The 23,466-nt window shown below is 38.5% G+C and overlaps 1 protein-coding gene across 1 annotated transcript in view; it reads left to right on the top strand.

Moving 5' to 3' along the window:
- The window catches only part of LY75 (lymphocyte antigen 75), a 47,576-nt gene that overhangs the window by 6,876 nt on the left and 17,234 nt on the right, over window positions 1–23,466 (top strand). The window contains exons 6-22 of the mRNA XM_069781218.1: window positions 94–234; window positions 2,028–2,216; window positions 2,898–3,055; window positions 3,988–4,098; window positions 5,393–5,481; window positions 5,807–5,979; window positions 6,152–6,348; window positions 7,744–7,886; window positions 13,218–13,299; window positions 13,867–13,938; window positions 15,324–15,447; window positions 16,329–16,364; window positions 16,634–16,809; window positions 17,889–17,953; window positions 19,156–19,232; window positions 20,360–20,496; window positions 21,522–21,627. Of these exons, the coding sequence (XP_069637319.1) occupies window positions 94–234; window positions 2,028–2,216; window positions 2,898–3,055; window positions 3,988–4,098; window positions 5,393–5,481; window positions 5,807–5,979; window positions 6,152–6,348; window positions 7,744–7,886; window positions 13,218–13,299; window positions 13,867–13,938; window positions 15,324–15,447; window positions 16,329–16,364; window positions 16,634–16,809; window positions 17,889–17,953; window positions 19,156–19,232; window positions 20,360–20,496; window positions 21,522–21,627 (2,076 nt within the window). The remainder of the gene's footprint in view (window positions 1–93; window positions 235–2,027; window positions 2,217–2,897; window positions 3,056–3,987; window positions 4,099–5,392; window positions 5,482–5,806; window positions 5,980–6,151; window positions 6,349–7,743; window positions 7,887–13,217; window positions 13,300–13,866; window positions 13,939–15,323; window positions 15,448–16,328; window positions 16,365–16,633; window positions 16,810–17,888; window positions 17,954–19,155; window positions 19,233–20,359; window positions 20,497–21,521; window positions 21,628–23,466) is intronic.

The following is a 23,466-nucleotide window of genomic DNA, read 5'->3' as shown; positions in this document are numbered from 1 at the left end:
TCTTGTATTGAAAACAAATAGGAAAAAGAAGAGTCACTACCTTACTGTTTGATAACTTGTGCTCTTCTGTTTTTTATTTGTTCCTGTCTATAGATATGCAGAGTTTGTCCCCACTGGATGGGACTAGCTGTGTGGTGATGAATGCTGCCTCAGGTCAGTGGCAGAGTTACCATTGTGGGACTCCACTTCCATACGTTTGCAAAAAGTCACTCAATGAAGTTTCAAGCCTTCCAGGTAGGACAGCTTGCAATTTTTTTTATATGTTAATATGAGTGTGATGTTCACTTTGGAGTCTTTTTTTCCCTCCCGAAGCCATCTTAGGCATCTCTGCCAAAACACTTTTGCAACAGCTTTGGATTTTTTTAGCAGAGCAGAAGCAAACTCTGTATCTTCAGTGTTAAGCTGATGCATCACAAACAGCTTCCATTTTTTGCAGCTTTCTCATTCACATGTAAAGCATTTCCCAGCACAGTCCTGCCCTTTTCATCATGTTTTCCTCCATGGCTTGTATCTTCTTTCATGTGTTACTGAAAGTCTGGAACTGGCAGTTGCACCTCGAACCTTTCCATCTCTGTTTTAAGCCCATTTCTCTCACTCTTGGTGTATATTGCCATAAAATGTGACCTATCTGGGGCTTGGATCACACACTGTTGAATTCAAATAGAAGTAGTTAAATGACCTTACTATCCTTTGAAACCAGGCCCAGTGCTGGAAATCAGGGTGCAAGAATTGGTAGCTTGCTCAGTGTGTAATCTTTACTGGATCCATAACAGCTCTTATGAGATATTTATTATCTCCTTCCTACACACACACCAGCTCTTATGAGATATTTATTATCTCCTCCCTAAACGTGCGCGCACACGCACACACACAGAGTCCTTCAGTTTTTACAATGTCCAGCTGTGACATACAACTGCTTCCATGCTTTTGGCCATTTACCTACACCTGGATGTCCCACCCTTCCCATATCCATGGCCTGTTCTTCCATGTTCTTCTTCTTTGGCCTTACCCACTTTCCAGGGCTCATGCTTGTGGGGCTCTCATGGGAAAATTTTTACTGGAAGGTGATTGTCCTTGGATGAGGGGGAGGACTAGGGGATAAGAGGGATGAAGCAGTGTTGTGGAGGTGGAAAGTGTCATGGTGTGTCTCTGGCTAAGGTCTGTTCTCTCCAGCTCTCCCAGGAGGGGTGTGTGCCTTTCAGGGAAAAAAAAGTAATAAGCCATTTAAATTTAACTAAACTGGTTCAAATTTTTCAATGATTCCTTGAAAACTAGTTGTCAATTAACCATTCTTATCTGTTCTCTGGCTCCTCAGTGGGGTATGTGGAGTTGTTACCAGTATTTATACAGTGTTTTATTAATTAAAAAACAAAATTCTTGTGATTGAAGTATTTTATAGTGTGTTTCGAACCAGAAAGGCTATTAGTATACACCTTTTTCAGCATGCATTAAAAACAGTTGGAATTCTTGAATATCTTCGTTTTCAGAAGAAAAAAATATTTAAAACTAAGCATTTGTTTCGTTGCAAGTTATTCAAAATTGGTCTTATGTGTGATACTGCATATAGATAATAATGCCCTATAAAAGTGCAGACCCTTGCTAGAACAAAACAAGCAACTTTTTTTGAAGCTGCTGTCCTGTAATGAAGTAACTTGATTTGCCTTTAATTGCTTTTGAAATCTTGCTTACAATTACTTCTGAACCTTTCACTTACACTAAGACCAGCTTAATGCAATGCATTCCAGCTTTTTACTTTCATTCCTGCTAACTCCTCTCTCCTTCTGCCAGCTTCACGGCCCCAAAATATTACGAATCCCCATAACACTGCTCAGTCAAGTCTATTTGCTTGACTAAACTGTGACCCTTTCTTAAAACATTAACCCTGAAGAGATGTGAACACATTCTGATTGCTGCTTTCTGGCTGGTTTTCAAGGTGCTGCCAGATTTAAAACATGAAGAAAATGCCAACCCATCACACTAGCCAGTGTAAAACAAAACCCTCTAATTCCATTTCTCTTCACTATTAGAGTTTTGGAGACACTTGGATACTCGCTGTGATTCAGGCTGGGTTCCCCACAATGGTTTTTGCTACATGCTGATAAACAACCAGGCACCTTGGAGTACAGCAGATGAGTTGTGCAAAGCAAATAAGAGTAACCTCATCAGCATACACTCATTAGCAGATGTCGAACTGGTTGTTACAAAGCTTCATAATGGTGAGTTGAGATACTTGTGAAGGTCAAGCACCAAGTGCTGCACACCAAAAATTACAAACTGCTTTCCATGTTCTAGCATATGATTGTCGTAACTTCTAGCTGTTAAATGAAGGTGTTAATGCTGAGCTTGTACACAGGCTGGTGCTGAGTGTTGCTGTTCAGGTCCAGGCTCACTGTGTTAGCTCTTGTTTTGGTTTGATCTATTTTACTTATTTATTTATTTATTTACTGGGCTAACCTACTTCTGGTTGCCTAGTACCTTGTGTTTAATTTTCTCATTCAAAGAGAGTAGTAGATAGTTGGGTGAGTATTTTGACTACTGGGTCACTGAACTAATGAATGTTATCTGTACCTTTTGGTCTTATGTTTTTGTCTGCACTCCAAAAATTACACTTTGTTTTTTTGCTTGTGTGTTCATTATTTCTGGGTTGGGTTTTTTTTCTGTTTGTTACCCTCTCTGTGAAACTTACTCATATTCATAAACATAAGTTAAGAAACAAGATAATGAAAATACGTTGCACTTGTCTCAAATCCCCTTTCTCGCTGTAAGAAAAGAAATTGTGGCATTTATGCTGTGCAGTATAGCAATAAAAAAACCTAATTTTGCTGATTTCACATTCCTTTCCAATTAGTTTGAATATTATTTTGAAACTACAGTGTTCTCCTAATTTTAAATTACAGATGCTAAGGAAGAAATGTGGATGGGTCTCAGGAATGAAGATGTACCAACCTTGTTCAAATGGTCAGATCACTCAGCTGTGGTTTTTACATATTGGGATCAGAATGAACCAAAAGTTCCTTTTAACAGCACTCCTAACTGTGTGTCATATTCAGGCGAGGTAGGAATACAGTGTTGGGTTTTTTAGGTTTTTTTTTTCCATCATAGTAGAGGCAACATTGATGTGTGTGAAAGTCAAGGAGGGGGTTCAAGCAGATAACTGATTTTATTTCTGGAATAATCTTTAAAATACAGTTAATCATTTTTCTACAAGCAAATTTCTTAAAATTGTGTAGCCAACACTTGGTAGCTATGCACTGCAAAGAATGGAAGAAATTGCTCACAGCTCTGAGACTGCCACTGCTGTTGACCAGCCAGTTGTCCTTGTCACTCTGCATTTTGGGTTACCGTATTCTTGCGTGTCTGGGGCAGGGAGCTAGGAAGGAGGTGGGCCGAACTATTGAAAGGAAAAGCTGGGTTCAGTCATCTCCAGGACCAGTTTGGGCCACCCTCTCTGAGGATGGGTAGTGAGATACCTCGGTAAGAGAAGAGAGGGTAGACACTGGGGGGATACAGTACAGAAGAAGCAAGGGGTGGGTGGGGGAAGGAGATCACAAAGGTGCGTGGAGAGGAAAGCAGGTTATATCCCATCTCCCAGACTGAGTAGAAAACTGGGGCAAGTGTCTGCTTGCTGTGCTCTCAGGCTGGCAGTGGAGCTCATGTGCCCAGCTCCTCTGAGCTGTCTCATCCCCATCTCCGCAGTAAGCTGAGCACACCCCCTGCACCCATTCCCTCCCTAAGCTGGGAGAGTTGGCACCACCCTGGCCTTTTCTTCCCTTTTCAGATATGATCCAGAATCCTTCCGTCTCCGCATTTGTCAGCTTTCTCTCTCCCTTCCAAACGTGCACCTGTGCATATAATCCAGGGCATCCCACCCACAGTATTTTTGCTAGAGGCATTTTGGCTTTTCCCCTTATGACAGCTCAGCCCCCACGTTATGAAAATTGAGATTTTTAGATTTTAAATACTTTTTTTCCCCCTTCCTTCTCACAGCTGGGACAGTGGAGAGTCAAATCCTGTGAAGAAAAATTGAAATATGTGTGCAAGAAAAAAGGAGAGATTTTGAATGAAACAAAATCAGATAGAAGTTGTTCATTGAAAGAGGTAATAGGAAGTCTATTTCTTATACTTTCACTTGGTTCAGAAACCTGCATAAAATCACTTACTTCCTCTACTTCCCATTTCCTTCTTGCCCGTACAATAAAATCTATGGAACGTTTTAGCTGAAAAAGGGTATTTATATAGCATGAGCCAAATTTCAGATTCTCCTAAGCAGGCTTTGGATGTACTGCCACTCTATTGATGAAGGTATTATGAGCTTGGACCCAGGAGATGATGTGTTTTATTTATTTGTTTGTTTGTTTGGAAAAAAAAATATTTTACTAGATATGTAATTGCTAATGCCATTTGTTCTGTGGTTTTTGATTTAAGTATGTTTTAAAATTTAGGATAAGCACTTTGCAACATAAAGATATGCAGAAATTGATAATCAAAATTAGGTTTCTGTTACAGTTCATTTGGCTCTCATTTTTGCTCTTTGACTTGAATAAAGGTGGGGGGTTTTTTTGTTTTTTTCAGCTTTTTGTTGTGTTGTGGGGGTTTTTTGGGGGTTTTGTTTTTTTTTTTTTACAATATAACATGTTACAGCATAAATAAGGCTTGAAAAGAAGTCTTTTCTGTTTTGAACAATCTTGGGATGGTATTACTAGCTACTTTGGAGTCCTTTGGTTCAGTTTTGTGTGGCATACTGCCTGCAACAGGAAACATGTTTACCTCCTGTCTGTCTTTCTGCACAACCTGGGGGTATTTTTACTCTGTCTCTTCAGAGTCCGGCAGCATGTAGAGTTACAGCTTGCTGTGCTGTTCGGACACTGGTGGCATTGGTAGGCTAGCAAAGAGATAACACATTAGCGTTCTTTGAAATTTCAGTGTAAATATAGGGGAAAAGATTTGAATAATGTGTGAACTTAAAAAAATTCTCTATTTTCTGTATGAAATATTTTTTTCAGAAGTAAGGAAACACTAGTAATACCCTCTTATTATTCCTCTGTTTGAATCCTGGCATTGGTGGAACAGCATGAAAACTCCTATTGTTTTGAATAGGACTAAGCTGTTGCCCTTGTGTTTCTCTCTTTAAATGCACATAGCCGTCAGAAGACCCTGCACAGTTGAGCTAAACCAGTGGTTTATTTTATTCCCGTGCTTGCTTTATTTCTTAGAGCTGTGAATCTGAGAGTTGATGATACTGCACCTTGTATGTGATGCACTGCATTTCTTTCTTGTATATGCTGTGCCAGCTTGTGGGCACTAACCAATGTTAGCAATGATTTCTTTTGTCCTGTAGATAATGCCTAAATTAGGTGGTTATGTATAAACATGTTTTTCGTTCTTTAACCAGGGATGGGAGAGACATGGAAACTACTGTTACAAGATTTATAAAACAGAAGTTTCATTTGGAGCACAGTGCAATCTTACAGTGATGAACAGGTAAAGCGCATCTCTGTAATTTATGGGCATGTGTTACAGTACGATCCTGGAGATATAGTCAGAGATTAAGACCTCTGTATGCTAATTAGTGGTTTATAAAGAAAAAATAGAGCTAGAATTGCTTTTGCAGAGAACTAGCAAACCATGTTTTCCATGGTGTGACAATGGTAAACCTACAGGGTACAACCTTCTTGGAAGTATGTGTATTCACAGCCTGCTGACCGCACATTGAATACGGGACTGCCTGGACAACCGCTTGAACTAACTCCTGTAATAATATGTCTGGTTTTCAAATATTGACTCAAATTAATCTGTTAATTTTCAGATTTGAGCAAGAATTTATAAACAGTCTAATTAGAAAACACACCAAAGTTGAAGAAAAATACTTCTGGACTGGTTTGCAGGATATTAGCCAGTCAGGAATATATTCCTGGGGTACAGTGGATGGGGAAAAAACTGAAGCTGTGACATACACTAACTGGAATTCCTTGCAACCAGGTAAATTTAACAACAAAGTATGTAAAAATATTATCATTTTACGTTGAGCGAGCATTGGAGTACCATGTTACAGAACTCCAAGCATGAAATAAAATAGTCATTCAGAATTCTATGGACTTTTTGGAAAACTAGCCAATAGTTTTAAATATGTCTTTGGTGGCTTAAATCTTAGCGTTTTCAGGAGGATGTGTGGCCATGCCCAGTGGAAGTTCTCTTGGAAAGTGGGAAACTAAGGACTGTAAAACCACTAAAGCATTTTCTGTCTGCAAAAAATACATCGGGCTGCCCAAGGAGCCAGAAGTGCTCCCAAAGCCAACTGATCCCTGTCCGCCTGGATGGCACAATGGATCTGGCCTTGCCTGCTACAAGGTAAAATATTACTCCTGTTAGATGTTGTTCATTGCTCTCTTGCAGCAAGTGTGTGATAAGCTGTTTTGTGGCTTAGAGCTGCTCTGAAGGGTATTTCAAAGATGTTTTACACTGGGAGGAGGAATTCGTGTTGATTCAGGCTGACTGCCTCCAAATGTTCTCATGCATCATCCTCTGCCGATTCCTGAAAGATGCAGTGTGCCTCTCCCTGCTTTTTCTGCACATCAGAGCTGAGTGGGGCAATAGCATTTGCCCTGTGCTGCCATCTTGGGAGCCTGATGCTGATGGAGAGTGCCATGTCTGTATCCTAGCCTGCCTGCCATCATCTGGCACGCAGAGACACCTGAATAGGGAAGGAAAGTGCTTTGCATTGCCTTCCCTTTGTCCTTTTTCTTTCCATATTCTAAGAGTGTAGATAGCAGAGGTGGGATTTTCTCTGGTTTAAATATGGATATTAAACTTCATCAAAAAAGTGCAGCCTCAATTGTGTTTTACTGGTTTTGAAGTAAATAGTGGAAGTGAGCAGCCATGGTGTTAGCTGGAATGGCTTAAACAAGTTTGTACTTAGGAGGAGAAAAACCTGCATTTCTATTAACAATCAAATCAAGTTAAAACTGAGGCTGTGTATTGGATTGTTTATTCATTATTTCTAGACTTCTGCAATGAACTGTCTTGTAAACAGCTCATGTAGCAAAGTGGGGAAACCCAGCTTGAATAACAACGCAGTGGGCAAGGATCCTGAAGGGATGGGTCTAGCTGATGTGCAGCACAGCTGTCCCGTAGCTGATGGGATGTGACAGCTGGCCCTGGCAGTTTCTCCAAAACTCTTGTTGACCAAGTACAGCATGTCTGTGCAGAAAGATCCAGCTGATGGGAGTTGGCTTGGACTGAAGTCAAGGGGATCAAGTGGACATGTTAGCTGAGGTGTATGAGCCAAGTATGCAACTCTTGATACATACAGGTAGCAAAGGGAGTGCCAAAGAACTTTCTTCCCCTGGAGCACCCAAATGGGCCTGGTTTCAGTGAACATTGGGCTTTGGATTTCACCATAAATTTGAAAGAACAACATCCCCTAAAACATATAATTTGGCTTGCAGTTTTGGAATGAGTTGGGTGTTGTTTTCTAAAATCTTTCTGGTAAAGAAAAACAGAGAAAGTCTGCCATATGGAGTACGTTGCATTTGAAATAAATTTTGTCAGCTAAACTTCAGAGTCTGGCTGTTGTCAAACAAACTGAAAAAAAATTAAATAATTGTCAAGAAGTCAAGCTCTCTCCCTGTGGAAATACCAGTTATTCATTCCTACCTAGGGTGGCCATATTTGAGTAGTACAGGAGTGTTTCAAAAATGCAGTCACTTGTGTCATTTTCTACTCTGATGTTTGGCTGTTGTAAAGTTCTTCCACAGTGAAAGAGTGCTGCGAACCAGGACCTGGGAAGAGGCAGAAAGGTTCTGTGAAGCACTTGGAGGCCATCTGCCTAGTTTTAGTCACTCAGAAGAAATCAAGGCACTTCATTCTATCCTGAGAAAAATAATCAGGTAACAAACTAGCCATGCGCTAGAAGTTTGATTTTTGGTTGCATTCTGCAGTAGATAGCAAATGCTGCTGCTGACCCCAAATGGCAAGCATGAGATAGTGTGCAGTGACTGTGTTTCCCACAGTAAAAAGGGCTAGATGTGGCATTTGAACTGCTGGTCATGTCACTGCCTTCCTGGAAAATGTCAAGGGAGTACAGCGTGGGCAAATGTTTCACATTGCTAGAGAGAGCACAGGAAAAGAGAGATTTGCTTTGAGCGTCTTCCATTACATGAATTTAAGCCTGTGTTGTTACAATAAGTGTTTCCTTCTTTATGTTGAATTTTGGACAACAGGATGATAGTTGTTCCTATTCTTTACCGATACATTCTGTAGAGATTAGTTATTTCTGTTTTTCAGATAGGTCTCATCTTTATTCATGAAATGCTTCCTGACTAAACTGGGTTCTGTCTTTTGAAAATGTGAATAATGTAGTGTCCAGCAATCTGGTTGGCATGGATCCCATTTGGCATAACTGCAATAACACTATATGGGCATTAGATGGGTGTGTTGAGTTTTCTGGTATCAACAAATTAAATGCTACATAATTTATGAGTCTAAGGCTCTATTTTTAATGAAAGGAACTGTCACTGCAAAGCTTTATTAGGCACTGGTGTGATGTCAGATCCTTGTGTAATATGGTTTTTTTGATTGGCAGCCTGGTTTTTCAGAACTTTTGCCAGCTTAAACTCAAATGCTGCCAGTTAAATGTTCTAATTTTTTTTTGATCAACAAACTAAATCGGGATTATTTCAGAGGCTGCCAATGTACAACACTGTGATTAAATTTTAAAACTTGATGACTGAAGAGATGCCTTCTTGAAAACCCAGTGAACTTTTTTTAGAAGTGCACAAGTCATGAAAATTACTCAATGTTTATATAGTAAGAGACAAAAACAAACTTGTATGCTCTATATATAGATGGTTTAGCTTGTATAAAAGCCACTTGTGATTCCTTTCCTAAAGTGACTAAAGTCGATGAGATAAAAATTAGTGCACAAATTATTTTTAGCTATACATCTTATTATACTGTTTTGCAATTACAAATTTTGTTTTAGTATACCTAATCGCCTATGAAACATGAATAGAGAAGTAACTTTATTTTCCTCCTACAAGTACTTGAAACTGCTTTTCAGCTTGCAGACTATCTGAGGTATTAATTATAGTTAATGGCCATTTTTTGTTAGGAGTTTAAAGGTGGAGACTTTTTATGTCTTTCCAGAAAGTCAGCTAACACATGATGCTACTGCAGTTCCCATATTTCAGAAAACTTGAACTTAGCCTGGAAGAAGGAAAGTCCCAGTACTTCAGTATTATTCTAGCAGAACTTAAATAAGGGGCAATATATTGAGCCCAGTATAGATTGACTTTGCAGTCAGTGTTGCAGTAAATGCATGTGTCAAATATAATGCAAAACACACTATTTCCATCTAGGTTAACCCCTTTTCAAGCATTGCAGAACTTCCTGAACAGAAATACTGCATACTTGATATTGCCCAAAGTCTTTTAAATAACGTTTGTTTGTTTAGATAACGTAATGAAGTGTTTAAGTTAGTTATGCTCTTAAATTACTCAGAGGTGGTGCTTGTATTTTGGAGATCAAAAGTCAAGGGTAGCTTGTCTGAAAATAAGCTCATCTGAGAAAGGAGAGAAGAAACCAGGTGAATTACTTAATGAAGAACAAATAATTTGGGTAACTGGGAGAAATCATCCTAAGATAATGTTAGATGTCATTAGCTGCTGGAGTGTGCTGGCATGCAGTTTGTCTGTGTTCCCTGCATTTACTTAGTACAAACTCTGACCTAAACTATTCATTCAGTGCACTCATTTCAGCTTGGGGAAGGAGCCACACCTTAGCTTTTTTAGTTTTGGGCTCTTTCCCCTTGCACAGTTCTCTGGTGACTCATTGTGAACTGTTTGTTTTCAAATGTTAGCAAAAGTCAGTTTGGTTCACCAGGAAAAGGGCAGCTTGCCTAGTCCATTCTGTTCTTTACTCAGATTCCACCTTAGAGGCAAATAAGAGCTAGAATTGCTTCAGCCAAGTCGGGTGATTGCCATTGGAAAGGAAAATTAAATTTGCTTGCCAACCTTCCCCTGTCTGGAAGAAATAGGAGATAACCTCTTTTCATTTTGAGGGACATCATACAGGCAGAACAGATCCGGTTCAGTTACTTCCATTCTTTTAGGATTGTTTTTGTGAGCATTCCGCAGCTTATAGCTGGCAGCAACGCTGGATGCAAGGAGAGTAACAGCTTGGATTGCTTAGAAATAACATTTCAATGAGAACACCTTACTGGAAAGAAATCAGTTGCCTTTTATATGCACAGCTCTGCTGCTGTAATTGTTCTGAATCTAGAAAGCCTCACTAACACCTGAGTTTGCAAGAAAAAACTGATCTTATTCTCAATGCACTGACCAAAACAGCAATAAAGCTTAGATGCAAGTTGTAATAATTGCATTAATACAATTTCTCTTTTCTTCCGCTAAAGAGTAGGTGATTAGCAGAGTGGGAATTCAGCTAGTGGCAGTAGCCTGTTACAGAGGGAAGAGCAGGGGGTCAGGTGGGCTTCATATATACTTTTAGGCCAGCACTGCCTAAGATTAGAGGGTACCTTAAATTGCACTGTTAGGGAGTTGGCCCAGATGTACGCATGTTACCTCTTGTCAAGAACTGGGTTGAACTACAAGCCACTTCACTTAGGCTCTTAATCTTGTGTTGGAGCTGACATAAGGGACAGAAAAAAAATCCTTTTTCTATTTCAGCAGTTAGAATATGACAGTAGAAAAATTACTGTTTTATGTTTCCTTCACATTGGTCTAAACTGTATTTATCCACTCCTGCACAACATTGACTTTTATGAAGTTTTACTTCTGTGTGAGAGAAAAGCCACTGGTATTCTGCAGGGATTGCTGGAGATTTAGAGTCTTCCATTGTTAATCAGCATGGAGTCCACTATAAAGCACAAATTGCACCATTTTTTAGGTTGAAACTCAGGATAATCTAGGTTTTAGAGGCGGTTCCAGGAATGTAGCTCAAAGAATACTCCGGCACTGATAAATTTTGATACTAGTCCGTGTGATGAATTTTAAATGCTTTGCAATGAGGAGACAGATACCCAAAGTACAAACAAATTCCTTGCTGCAAGCTTAGTTGCAATAGAGAGTCTTAGTTCATATTTGTCTTAAATAGTTGGTGGAATTCTTTTCTGTGATGAGATGATAGTGTAATTTCAGAGGGCTATCAAAAGCCTTTACTTAAGCTTAAAAGTGCTATCAAGGATACTGTAGCAGTTACTGAATTACTCACGGTCATGTCTGAACAGTTCCAAAAGAAGCAAAAAATGTACATTAATGTGTAAGTGCCCAGTCAGCTGGAAAATGTTATGTTTGCAGGCCAGTAATTGTAAATTAGGAGATAAGCTGGAGAAATTCTTGACCTGGCACACTTTTTAATGTATTTATTTATTTATTACATAAAAGCCAAATATAAGTTGAAAGACTTTGAAAAATTGCTCTAGTTCCTCAGGTAATTGCTGCAGATCTTTCTGGAGTGAGTGTCTCAAATTTTCTTTTTAGTAGATATTCCTCTGTGATGATCAATTGCTTAAATTGCACTAAGCCTGTAGGTGACAATTAGGGGGGTAGGGTTAAGCAATGTCTGATTCAAAATTGGAAAGAACAATCACAGAAAAATAAAATCCTAAAGGCAAATTGCCAGAAGCCACTTAGCTGCTTGACAGCTGTGAATGTTTGGCTCGCAGTTTTCCCTCTGGAGTGATACAGGGCATTTAGGCTCTTTAAAGGCTCCTTAGTGATATCATTAAAAGCCTAAAGACTATTCAGTATGATAAGATCACACTAGTGTGATCACACTATCACACCGATGTCAGAAAAGTAATACTGGAGTTGAGCAAAAAAGCAAAAATGAGATTTGTTGGTGGCTGATGCTTTTCTTTCTAATGGGAACCCTACCAAATAAAATGCTGTTGCCCTTCTTGGATTTCATGTACTTAGCCCACATACTCTGGGCTAGCTGTTGTTTGTTGGTGCTGCACTGTCAGCCATTTCAGGCTCAATTTAGCATCTTTATGGTGATATGTGTGGAAAGGTAATGGCATAGTCTTACCAAAGAATTTATTACCCTGTGATTTCATAACGTTGCTTATGCAGGTAAGCCTGGGTTTGAGTCCATCCCTCCATGTAATAAAGTTATTTTCATAAACTTTCCAAGTTCTGTCTTAAAATTACTTTGTCAGCTCTACCCTTTTGGGATCCTTTTCCAAACTCTGACCTCTGCTGGTCAGACATCTCTTTCCAATTTTGAGCCTAAATTTATTTCTGAGTTGTGGTTCTTTCAGACACAATGTTCTTTTTGCTCAAATAGCTCCTCTTCTTGGGGGTCTAGTCTCCTAATATATTGTAAAGAATAATTATATCCTTTCCCTGTCTGTCTTTGTCAAGGCTAGACAAGAAAATCTGTAATTCTTGTTAATAACCTAAACTCTCATATCCTCAAATATCCCATCTTCCTTCTCTGTATTTGGTACAACATGAATTTATGGAATAGTACTCCTGATACAGTTTTACAAGAGCCCTGTACTGCAGCATCAATACTTCACTATTGCTGTCAGACCACCTCGATGAGAGTGCCTTTTCCACAGCTCTATTGCAGTAGGGTTTCACGTAGTCTGTGATTTCACAGAAGACTCATGGTCTTTCTCCCCTCTGCTGCTTCCAATTGATACCATTAAGTACCTAGCACAAAATTGATACTTTGAGCAGTAGAGGTTGCAGTACAAAACTAACCTTGCAGTTTGACTAGCACATATTTCATTTTGTTATAGTATCTTTAGATTCATAAGCAATAGTAAAGAGTATGGTAAAGACTGTTACTGTAGATTTAATTATTTACATTGTAAACCTGTTTTTTTTGGCAACTTTGTATCTTGGAGCATGGCTGAAATTTTGAATTTAAGCATCCCCTGCTTATTAAAAATGAAGAAGTAAAATCTAGAAAGAAATACAGTTCTGACTGTAACTGCAAGTGAACAAAGAAATTACCTGATTTAGTTAGTTTTCTCTGTGGTCAGGGAAAGACTACCTACAGATCTTAAAGAAAAGTGCAGAAGAGGTCTTAGCTTTATGCCCATTTTCTCTTTGAACTGCTACAACTTGCAGTAGTAAACCTTTGGTTTTGCTGCTTGATCCTAAGTAATGCCATGACATAGGTCAGTCTTTCTATTAAATGAGCTGAACCATAGACTTGGCTTAAGATTTTACCTTGTTTATTTACAGCAATGACAGATGGGTATGGATTGGAATGAATAAGAGGAGTCCCGATTCTTTGGGAACCTGGCAATGGAGTGATGATAAACCCGTAAGTTAACTTTTAATGAGGAAATGTCATGTCCTGGTTTGTTTCAGCTTGGACTGGACTGAAAGTAAATTGATAAATATTTTAATTAAAATATGGCAAATCCTTCAAGAGATGAATAATTCAGAAGAAGACTGTGCACTTAGGAGCTGCCATCCAGGCAGATTTCCAATTAAAAGCATATCTTTAATAAGGTTACCTGATTTCTGTCTCTATTGCATTATAATATTTTAACAGAAATACAGTAGTAAACATCTAAGAGAGAACAAGATGTCTTCATGCCACAACAGAGGGGAGGGTTTATTAGTTCATCTCCTTGATACGCCAGACTTCTCCAAAAATATCTTCCTCGCTGTAATTGATTTATTTGCATGAAATTGTGAGTTCTTCCTCCCCACCCCCAATAATAACAGGTATGCAGACTCAAAACTGCTCCAGTAATTGCCATTTAACACATATTTTAATAGTGATAAACATAATAGGATCCCAGGTTTGAATGGTTATCTCTGGGGATTACCATAGCAAATATAGTCATAAAACAATGATTCTTTTATCTCGTCCATCCTGTAGGTAACTAGTGTTGTTATGCCACTTGATTATCTGGAAGATGAATATGATACAAGAGACTGTGCTGCATTAAAGGTTAGTTTTAAGGTTTTTAATAACAGCATGGATATTTTACATGGAAGTACTTGCAAAAAATAATTTTGCCAGCCATATATTGAATTTAGGTTGACTGCTGAGATGTTTCCTTTGCATAGTGAAAAAGTTGTTAGTGTTCCCTTTATCAATCTACACCTATTGCCAATTTTCCCTTACTCAAGCAGTTTTTTATGGACAAAGCGCTGTGCTAATGATACCCTTTCATAAGACTTCTTTTGAACTACAAAATATTTTAGTAACAGTGGTACTCTCTATTGCATAATGTCATACTATGTATCTCTTGTATATTACACATAACACTTAAGGATATAACATGGAGTCTAAAACAAAAAAGCAAACAGAAATGAAAATCTAGATTAGTTTTTTCTGAACTGCAAATTAAGAAAATGTTTGAAACCTAAAGTAGGGGAATGCAGTAGCCAGGATAGAGCATGTGTTTGTGTTTTTTGTGTGTATTTCCTTGTTTACTTGTGAAAGAGACTAAGTGCTATCTTGGTTTCTAATTCAAAATGTTAGGCCTCTGCTTAATTCCTAATTATGTTCTTCATTGCTTAATTTAGTCTTGATGGCATGAGTTTTAAAATGGCCTTTAACTTTTCTGAAGCATCGCCTGACTTTTTATAAGATCATTCCAATATGATCCCTTCTTTTAACCTAATTAGAACCACCTCTGCTTTTAGGATTTACTGAAGGAAAGGATAGTTGCATCCCTTTGCTTCTGTTCACAACCATTTCCCCTCATTCTTTCCTCCTGTGTTCATGACCCCAGGCTGAGAAGCTGTCACCATTAAGCTACTAAAAATTTTAGGCAAGAGGAGAGCAGTTTGAAGGGGACACTATGAATATAGTAACCTCCCTCCCCTACCTGCTAGGTATAGACATGTTCTTTCACTAAATGATAAAAAATTATCCTTGTTGCAGAGATCAGCAAGAGTGAAGTCAGATTTTAAGCTTGATTGTAAGAAATAATCTTAAATAAGAAAGAGTATTTCTGTGCCAGTTCAGATGGGTTCCTCTTTGAGCAGAAATGAGCATCATTTCAAGGCAACAAGTTGCAACAAATAATTCAATAATAAGCATCAGTGAGATCCTGTGTGCTACAAAAAAAACAAAGAAAGAACATCGCAAGAGACTTTTGTATGTAGACTTATCTTGAGCCCTTTACCTAATTGCTTCACAAGCTTGGCTAGCAGGGAGAGTTATAATTGAAGATTTACAGTTATATCTGCTAATTTTTTTGCAAAATAATTTGTGAGACTAGCACCACAGTAAAATATGCTGATTTTGCCAAAGTACCTTTTTCATTTCGCATTTCAGAGGCCTATGCCGTACAAACTCAGTTCTCTGTTTCTACTTTTATACAGACCTCTCAGTTTTCACGGAGATCATTTTGGAGATTTTATTTCCATGAAGGCAGAGACCTGGAATTTTACTTCAAGCCTTTTGATTGTGAAGCTAAGCTTGAATGGGTCTGCCAGATAACAAAAGGTAAACTGCAGTTATATCCATTTATTCATAGAAAAGAGTTTATTACTTGTTACCACTGACTTGTCATTATTGCCCAATAATAGAAACTTTGCAAACAGTATTTTATCATTTCCTTTCTGAACTGTTAAGGGGACAGTACGTGAGATGTCTCACCTATGTCATATACAAACAGCCATGCACTTAGAATATTCAAAGATCTATCAGAAAATGACCATGAGGAGGATGCAGTATCACTGCTCCCATATTCTTTCTTGTCCTGTGAAGTGAGAAGTGGCTTCTTACTAAGTGAGGTGATATAAGCCACTGAGTTGCAGCATTTGTGGACTTCACTTAATCTTTCTTAGTAATATTTGTAACGATATGACCACAGACATCTTGGGTGTATGGTTTGTTTCAACCTGAAGTGAATTCTTCTGGTAAAACTGGTGAACTAGCTCCTCACTGTACTGAGACAGGGGAGTGGGAATACAATAGAATGGCATGGCGTATCTGCCATGTCAAGATCCAGGTTTTTCCATGCAGTACGACAAGTGCTGTAATCCAATAGGCTTTTACATTTTGGTCGTTCATTAAAAGGCATTTCAGGGGATGAAACTTTCTTCTTGTGGGGAGATAGGGGTAGATATACTGCTTTGATGCTCATATTCTGCTTGGCAGAAAAAAATCCACAGATGTTTAAAACTGAGGTATGCAAAACTCCCATTAGTTTTACACCAGCTTATTTCAAACTATTAAACCTGTGTATGATTTCCTTCTCCTTTTATTTTTTCCATCATGCATACTGAGAAGCATGAGTACAATCCATCACTTCCGTTATCGGTGACCACAGTCTTGTTAGAAGTTGAACTTGAAGTAACTATTCCTTTTTTTCCTCTGGACAGGTAGCATTCCAAAGACACCTGAGTGGTATATACCAGGTAAATGGACTTTTTGTGTATGCTTCTGCTATGTGTTTATAGTTGTTAATACTCTATATCTTTTATTAGTTTCGTTATATTACTACTGTAATACCTGTTTGATACCAGCAAAGGTCATGACTGATAGAATTTGATTCTGAGAGAGCTCAGAATGCAAGGAGTGTTGCTTCTTCCCAGTGTCAAACTAAAATTTCTTAATACGTGCAGAAAAAGAAAAGATTAGTTTTTCAGAATTTATTTCTTACACATGTGGTATTTCTTCTGCATAGATGAAATCGGAATTCATGGAGCCCCACTTGTAGTTGATGGAGCAGAGCTGTGGTTTGTACCAGATAAAAACCTGACCTTCCAAGAAGCTATTTTCTACTGTCAAAAAAATGATAGTGATTTAGCCTCTGTGGAGTCTTATCCAAAACTCAGGACAATACTGTCTCAAATAGAAAAGGTAAGGGGGTGTAATCTGTCTAACAGATAGTTTCCACTATAGGGAAATTTTCTTGCCAGTTTTTCCAATATAAGAAAATGTTAATCCTTAATTTCTTTCTTTTCCCTGTTGTCCTTAATACTTTTTAATTGTACTTTAAAGGAAAAGATGAGTTGAAAGAGAATGACTTTAATGTCAGTTTGTAAAATAATTTTTAAATTTAAAGGTAGCCTTAACAACATGAAAAAAAAAACCCCCACCACCTCCAAATGGAGAGACAGTGTCATAAAAGGACCACCATGTAAGCATCCCATTACCTGCTAATACTTCACTAACAATTCTGCCAGTTCTTAATTTTATGCATTGGACAGCACATCATTTTTCACCTGATGAGAGGATTTAACCAGAAATGTGTGGTCAGATAGCCTTTTCTGAAAGGGGTTTGTGGTGCTCATAGCATGAAAGTACATTCTTTTAAGGAATCTTACCAAAACATTTCAAGTTTCAGTGCCTCTGTTACTACCTTTCTTCAGTGCTACTGCTTGTGACACAATACTTTGTGAAATTAGCGGCTCACAAGCTCTTTTCATGAAATTTCTCCTGACAAGAAGTTACCTGGAAGGAGGAATTACAAGGCAGGAGAAATCGAGGATTTGACCTGCTACGCCTCTAGCCTTTTCATGAACTATTTGTTCTTAGGCTATCTACTGGAAGAACAGCATTATTCTGAGGAAGGAAGGAAGGTCCTGTGGAACCACTTCAGCTTTAGGCACCTTGCAGCTAGGTCCTGGTTGTCTGGTAGAGTTCCTGCTATGAATTTTGTGGGAATGGCGTATCTAGCACACACTTAAGACAGTGCTGCAAGATTTCCTGTAGCTTTATCCAGCACAGTGGAAAATACGGGCTTTTTTTTCTAATGGGTGCAGGGATCCATCAACATGGCATATCAGTCTCAAACCACTGAAGAATAGTAATTCCTGCATATTTTAGAAACATTTTAAATCAAAATTAATTTTGTCATTGATTTATCCTTGGTAGAGTCTGGAGCTCTTTCTCCGTGGGTTGTAAAATACTGGGTTTTTTGTTCTTTGTTTCCACAGTTATCAAACAGCGAACAGAAGTGGTGGCTGAAGTTTATTGATTATGGTTACAGCTATCATTCACCGTATGTAGAATAATTATGGGATACTTTACTGTAAGCTTTTTTGATGTGCTTTTTAGGAATATAGTTAACTAGAATAGTTTCCAAAGGAAAATATTTTATCCTCAAATTTATAAAAGGTTACTTTTTCTTCATCGTCCCAAAGAAGCAAAATAAATAAATTGAACTAAGCTAGATAAAAATATAGAATTATTCAGTGACCACTCTTCTCCACTTTTGTTCACATGTACCCGCACCTATTCTTCCCATGCTAAACTTAGACCATAGAGTACCTAAACCAGAGAGACTAGAACTGTGTAGTGCTCAGACAAAGCAAACAGTGGTTAAGACAGTATGGGTGTACAATTAGAAAGTGGGAATATTTCAAAATATTGTTGAAATATTTTCATTAGCTGCTAAATTCTGAGTTCTATTCCCATTACAAGCATTATTGACATAAAAAATTTAATTCATAATAACTTAATAATAACTGAATTCATAATCCATTTCTCATGTGTCTATCGGAGCCTCTAGATTTCAGGCTGTTGGGTTTGACATCTTAGTGTTATCATGTGAATCCTTGAAATCTGTGATCCTAGTAGCTAATGTATTCTATTGATCTTTAAAATGCTTTTATTGGATTTTTAAGCCCAGTTCTATGTTCTGTTAATAACTGGGGAACTGGAAAAAAAAATTCTTAAAAAACCCCTGTCTGTTGGCTCTGAGGATATCTGAGAAATACCTGAGAACAGGGAATGGGAAATTGGAGGGCTTATAGTATGGCCCTGTAGAGCTGACATGACTCACAACAAACCTTGCCATTCATGGCTGCAGCAGAGGATCATGGGCTTCTTAGAAGGAAGATTCTTGACCTTCCAAAATACTATAGTAATATAGTACTGTGAAAATAAAACAGGGGCTATTGCCTATTCTTCTCACTTGTCCTGACAATGTGCTGCAATTGCAGCATGGTGATAAATAACCTCCTACCCTCATTCTGAACATCCCTCAACAAAGTTAATTTGGGTATGGTACATAACTACTGAACCTACCACATATTTGTTCCTAGTCTAGTTTTTCCCCCTCTGTCCTTTCTAGTGTGGCAGGGCATCTCCTAGAAACAGTTACCAGCCCAAATTTTTGTTTGCACTGGCTCTGTTGCTATCAGAGTTTCCACTTGAAGATCACATTGGATTGGAGATTAACTCTTAAATGTTTATTTCCAGTTTACAGTTATTTTCACGCTTCCATGATCGATTCCTGAGAGATTGCTGGTATGTTTCTAGAAAGAACTGGTATAGAGGTAAGGCTGTTTTTATTTTTTTCCTCTCTGTCATTATTATATTTAAAAAAAAAAAAAAGTAGTAGTAATTACTGTTCTGCCCAAACTCTTATATTGAATGCAAATTGATACTGAATTAGGAGTGAATGGCTTCTTGGTGATAATCTGATTGAATTTTGAATCATTTATTTCTTCCTCATGGTAGAAGCCATGGTAATATTTCTTGATGACCAGAGGCAAACCTGAATTCAGATGACAAATTTTTATCATTGATTGTCACTCTTTTTACAGCATAAATTAATTAGGTGAAATCTGGTTTTAGTGGTTACCTTTCTGTGTTTATGCTACATACTGTGAGATCTGCAAATTAAGTCTTAGTGTTATGTTAGTTAGAGGAGCTTAACTGAATACTTGCAACTGCATGTGCATCTGGAGATGCAAATTTCATTGAGCAGTGGAGTCATACTGGAAGAGGTACACAAAGTAATGGAAATGTCACCAGGTGGTACTTGAAGTTTCTTATTTCCTTTTTTCAACATTGTTTTATATTGAGGGAAATGTATAACCCCTGGAGAACAAATAGTTCCTCCTGGCTACTACCATTTCCACTTTAAAGCACATTTCCCCCGTTATTCTGTTGTATGCTGCTGAGCTGTTTTCATCCCTATTAGCCAAAAATTGCTCTTGACTAGGAAGCCAGTCGAGTTACTGTAGGAGTCATGTAAAGTAGTACAGGCCAGACATTCTCCATATGGATGTTAAAGTATTCCTTTGGACTTTAATGACCTTTAGGTCACACACCCTCTATGCCAGAATATGGGATTAGTCCTCATATTTAAAATCTTCTTATTTCATGATTTTTATCTTTTTTTTTGAAGTTGTCTCTGCTTATATGAAGTGTTACCACTGGAAGTAAGGGATCAGATTCTGGATCTTTAGGAATATTATACTACTGTCTGATATAAATATTTACATTTTTTCTTTTGGTCTGTTGTTATTTTTAATGCTTTAGATTGCATAGTACTTCACTGGTTGCACTGGAAAGGACTTCACTTCAGATTGGCCTTTGTCATGTCATAAAGTATGGATGGCAATTGGAGTGTGACAGGCATTACCATAACTGTTTTATAAAACTTCTATTTCTGCAGACTACCCAGTGAACTGTAACGTGAAACTCCCCTTCATCTGTGAAAAAAAAAATGCCTCCTTACTAGAGAAACATGATCCCAGTTACCGCCCTGTCAGAGGAGGTTGCCCTAAAGGTTGGCATCAGTTCCGGAGTAAGGTACAGAGATAATACAAATCAATCATCCTTACCTATTTTTCATAGTCCAGTAAGCTGGAGTGACCTACTGAAAGAGGTGAAGAAGTAGCACCTGTGTTCAGGAATGGACTAGAAGGTGGCTTCTGAAAACTGTGTGTAGTGATTAAAATCATCTCCCCCACTTCTCTGTCCCTTATTCAGGATTGATGGTTTCTTAATTTCAAAGCAGTAGTTTTCAGGTTTTTTGCTTTCCCATCACCACATGTTTAGGTCCAAGAACGTTGGTTGTATTGTCTAATCTTGGGCTCTGCTTTGAAGGAAGAGAAGGATTAGAAAGGGAGAGGATGAGACTTCCGTGGCAGAAGCATCTTGATTCTCTCGCTGAGTAATCATAGGCAGTCAGCAAGCTGGCAGACACTTGGCTTCCTAAGTTGCCTTAAGGACTTAAGTCACTTAAAAGCTACTTCTAATTCTTAAGAATGAACCAACAGGTCAGAAGGCATAGTGTATTATGTTTCAGTACTATTTTTAAGGCAGCCATCTAGCGTCTTAGTGAGACTGATTCCTGTTATTTGGCCCACCATTATTCTGTATATGAGAAGGACCAGATCTGCACATCACATTGTGCCAAGGTTTGCAGATTTACTTACACGTCATTGCGGAATATAGCTTTTGAGTTCCCATGTAGTTTCTCCCTAGAAGTGATGGATTACAATACAGGCTCCTGGCCCAACCCTATCTGACTTTAAGAGTTCATGTGTGAATTCTTAAAACGGTACATGATCCTGATGTAGCCAATGAAAAACTGCTGAATTCTAATCCTCAGTGAATGAGGACTTAGTCAGTGGGATCATTTTATATTTAGCTATTCCATTGAATCTAATAAGAAATGCATGCAGCTAGTTCCGTTGCTTTCTGAGAACTGTATGTTATTGCAGGAAATGAGAAGTGAGTTTTTAGGGTTGGTTGAAGAACCTTTTCTTATGAGTTATTTCTTAGGAAGCCATGGTGTGATGAAAATCTGTTTCATTATGTTTATTTTGCAGTGTTTTCTAAAGATGAAACCCGAATATTTAACGTTTAATGCAGCTAATGAAAAGTGTGTAACTTTTGGAGGCTCTCTTCCATCTATCTCAAATCAAGCTGAGCAAGGTATGATGGTGAACTGGGGGCACTTTTAGTATGTAGTTTCTCTTCCAAATTCAGTATAGTTCTGCTTAAGAACTTGAGCATAAAATCACTTGATTATCTACAGGCATACTGGGAACATTCTGAAAATTCAAGACCGGTTAAAAATGTGTTGTCTATTGTTGATTGCATCACTGGAAACATAATGTGGAAATGCAGTCAGCAAACATTTGAGCCAGTTTGAAGAGCAGCTTCTCTGTATGATCTTAACCTGTTTGCAAAAATTGCAAAACTTTGCATTAAGGGCTAAGGATAGAAGGGTCACCACAGAATGAAGAATTCTCCTGTTTTGCTTTGCATGTTAAAACATAACTGAGACTGTAGACTTGGCATTGTGAAAATCACCCTGTGAGCTATTTCCAAGACAAGCTCAGCTGTCTGTATGGGAACAAGATGGCAAACACAGTGCCCACTGGAGCACATAGGACCCTCTGTGTCTTAGTGTGCTGAGCAGCTTAATGTGGCAGTGTGTCTAAACTGACCACCTGCAGGTTCTCCAGGACACTGATAGGAGGATAGAAGGCAGGGGGACTGCAAAACAGAGTTGTTCCACCTTTGGGACCTGCCTCTCAGCTGTCATGTAAGCTAGAGTCATTGAGGTAAAAGCAGTGAGGAAGAAATGCGTTCACATTGGCTGCAAGTAATGTTCAGTGATAAACTGCTGAATGAGACAGCTGTATTTGCATCTATATTGTGGATAACTAATAGTTCTGTGCAGGTATATCTGAAGTAGCTCAGTTGAATTCTCCAGCATGCACAGTGCATATTTTCTTTATAAGCAATTAACCTCTTGCCAAATGGAATATGGAAAGTGGACTAGGGACGCCACTAGTGTACCTGCAGGCAGCAGCTGAATGGTAATTTTTTTTTTTTTTACTGCTGTTATTGGGGAGGAATAGAGTTATAACCATACAGGAATATACATGTCCGAGACTGTGGTTTTGGATGATTTTAAGATTGCAAAAGCATAGCCATTCTGAAGTGTTACATAGCAGGATCTTTTGTCTAGTTTGGTGCATATGGAGGTGTTTGTTACTGTTCCTTGTTTGTTTTTTCTTTCCCCCCTGTAGTGAAGGCCACCTATATGGAAAGAAGGCACAGTCCTCTTAAAGCAGCATGCCTCTTTCTGTAGGCTGCTTCTACTCCTCCCAGTGGCATTAGGTGGCTGGCTAGCTCTGACATGTAAATCTTCAATGACTTTGTCTAGCTCAGAAAATAGGCTGTGGCTAGTCTGGCATGTGGCCAATAATTAAGACATGTCAGCAGTAGCTAATTACATAGTTTCAATTTGTCTTCCTAATCTAGACAAACTCAGAGAATGCCTTTGGTGCCTGGGGGGTTACCAAAGCCCGTTGTTTTGTGCCAGAATGCTCACCAAGAGGGGTCTGATTTAAGGTTTTCCTGGCTGAATTTTTTTCCAAATAACATCACTTCCTTCATCCTGTCCTGCTTTCTCTGATGGTAGAGTGGACAAACTCTGCCAGAATTCAAGAAATGGTTCTGATTTATGGTATACATCAGTAGGAGAGAAAAATGGGAGATAAGACTTCTCCTGTCAATTCAGAGAGGGCAGGAGGGAGCTCTTCTATTATCTCTGCAGGGAGACAATAGCAGATCTTGCAGACCTGTGGAAAAGCAGCTTCTGAAATTCGGATATAAGTGCAAGAATACAAAGTAGTGGGCAGAGAAACAGGTTAAACGCACTACCTGCTCCTCAGCTATGAATTTGGAGGACAAATACCAATAGTCTGCTCCTTCAGATAAAATCAACATGAAAGGTGTTATCTTATGGAAGGAAAGGAC

Source organism: Haliaeetus albicilla, chromosome 4 (assembly GCF_947461875.1).
Source record: "Haliaeetus albicilla chromosome 4, bHalAlb1.1, whole genome shotgun sequence".
NCBI lineage: Eukaryota > Metazoa > Chordata > Aves > Accipitriformes > Accipitridae > Haliaeetus > Haliaeetus albicilla.
This window is presented reverse-complemented; position numbering and strand designations above follow the sequence as displayed.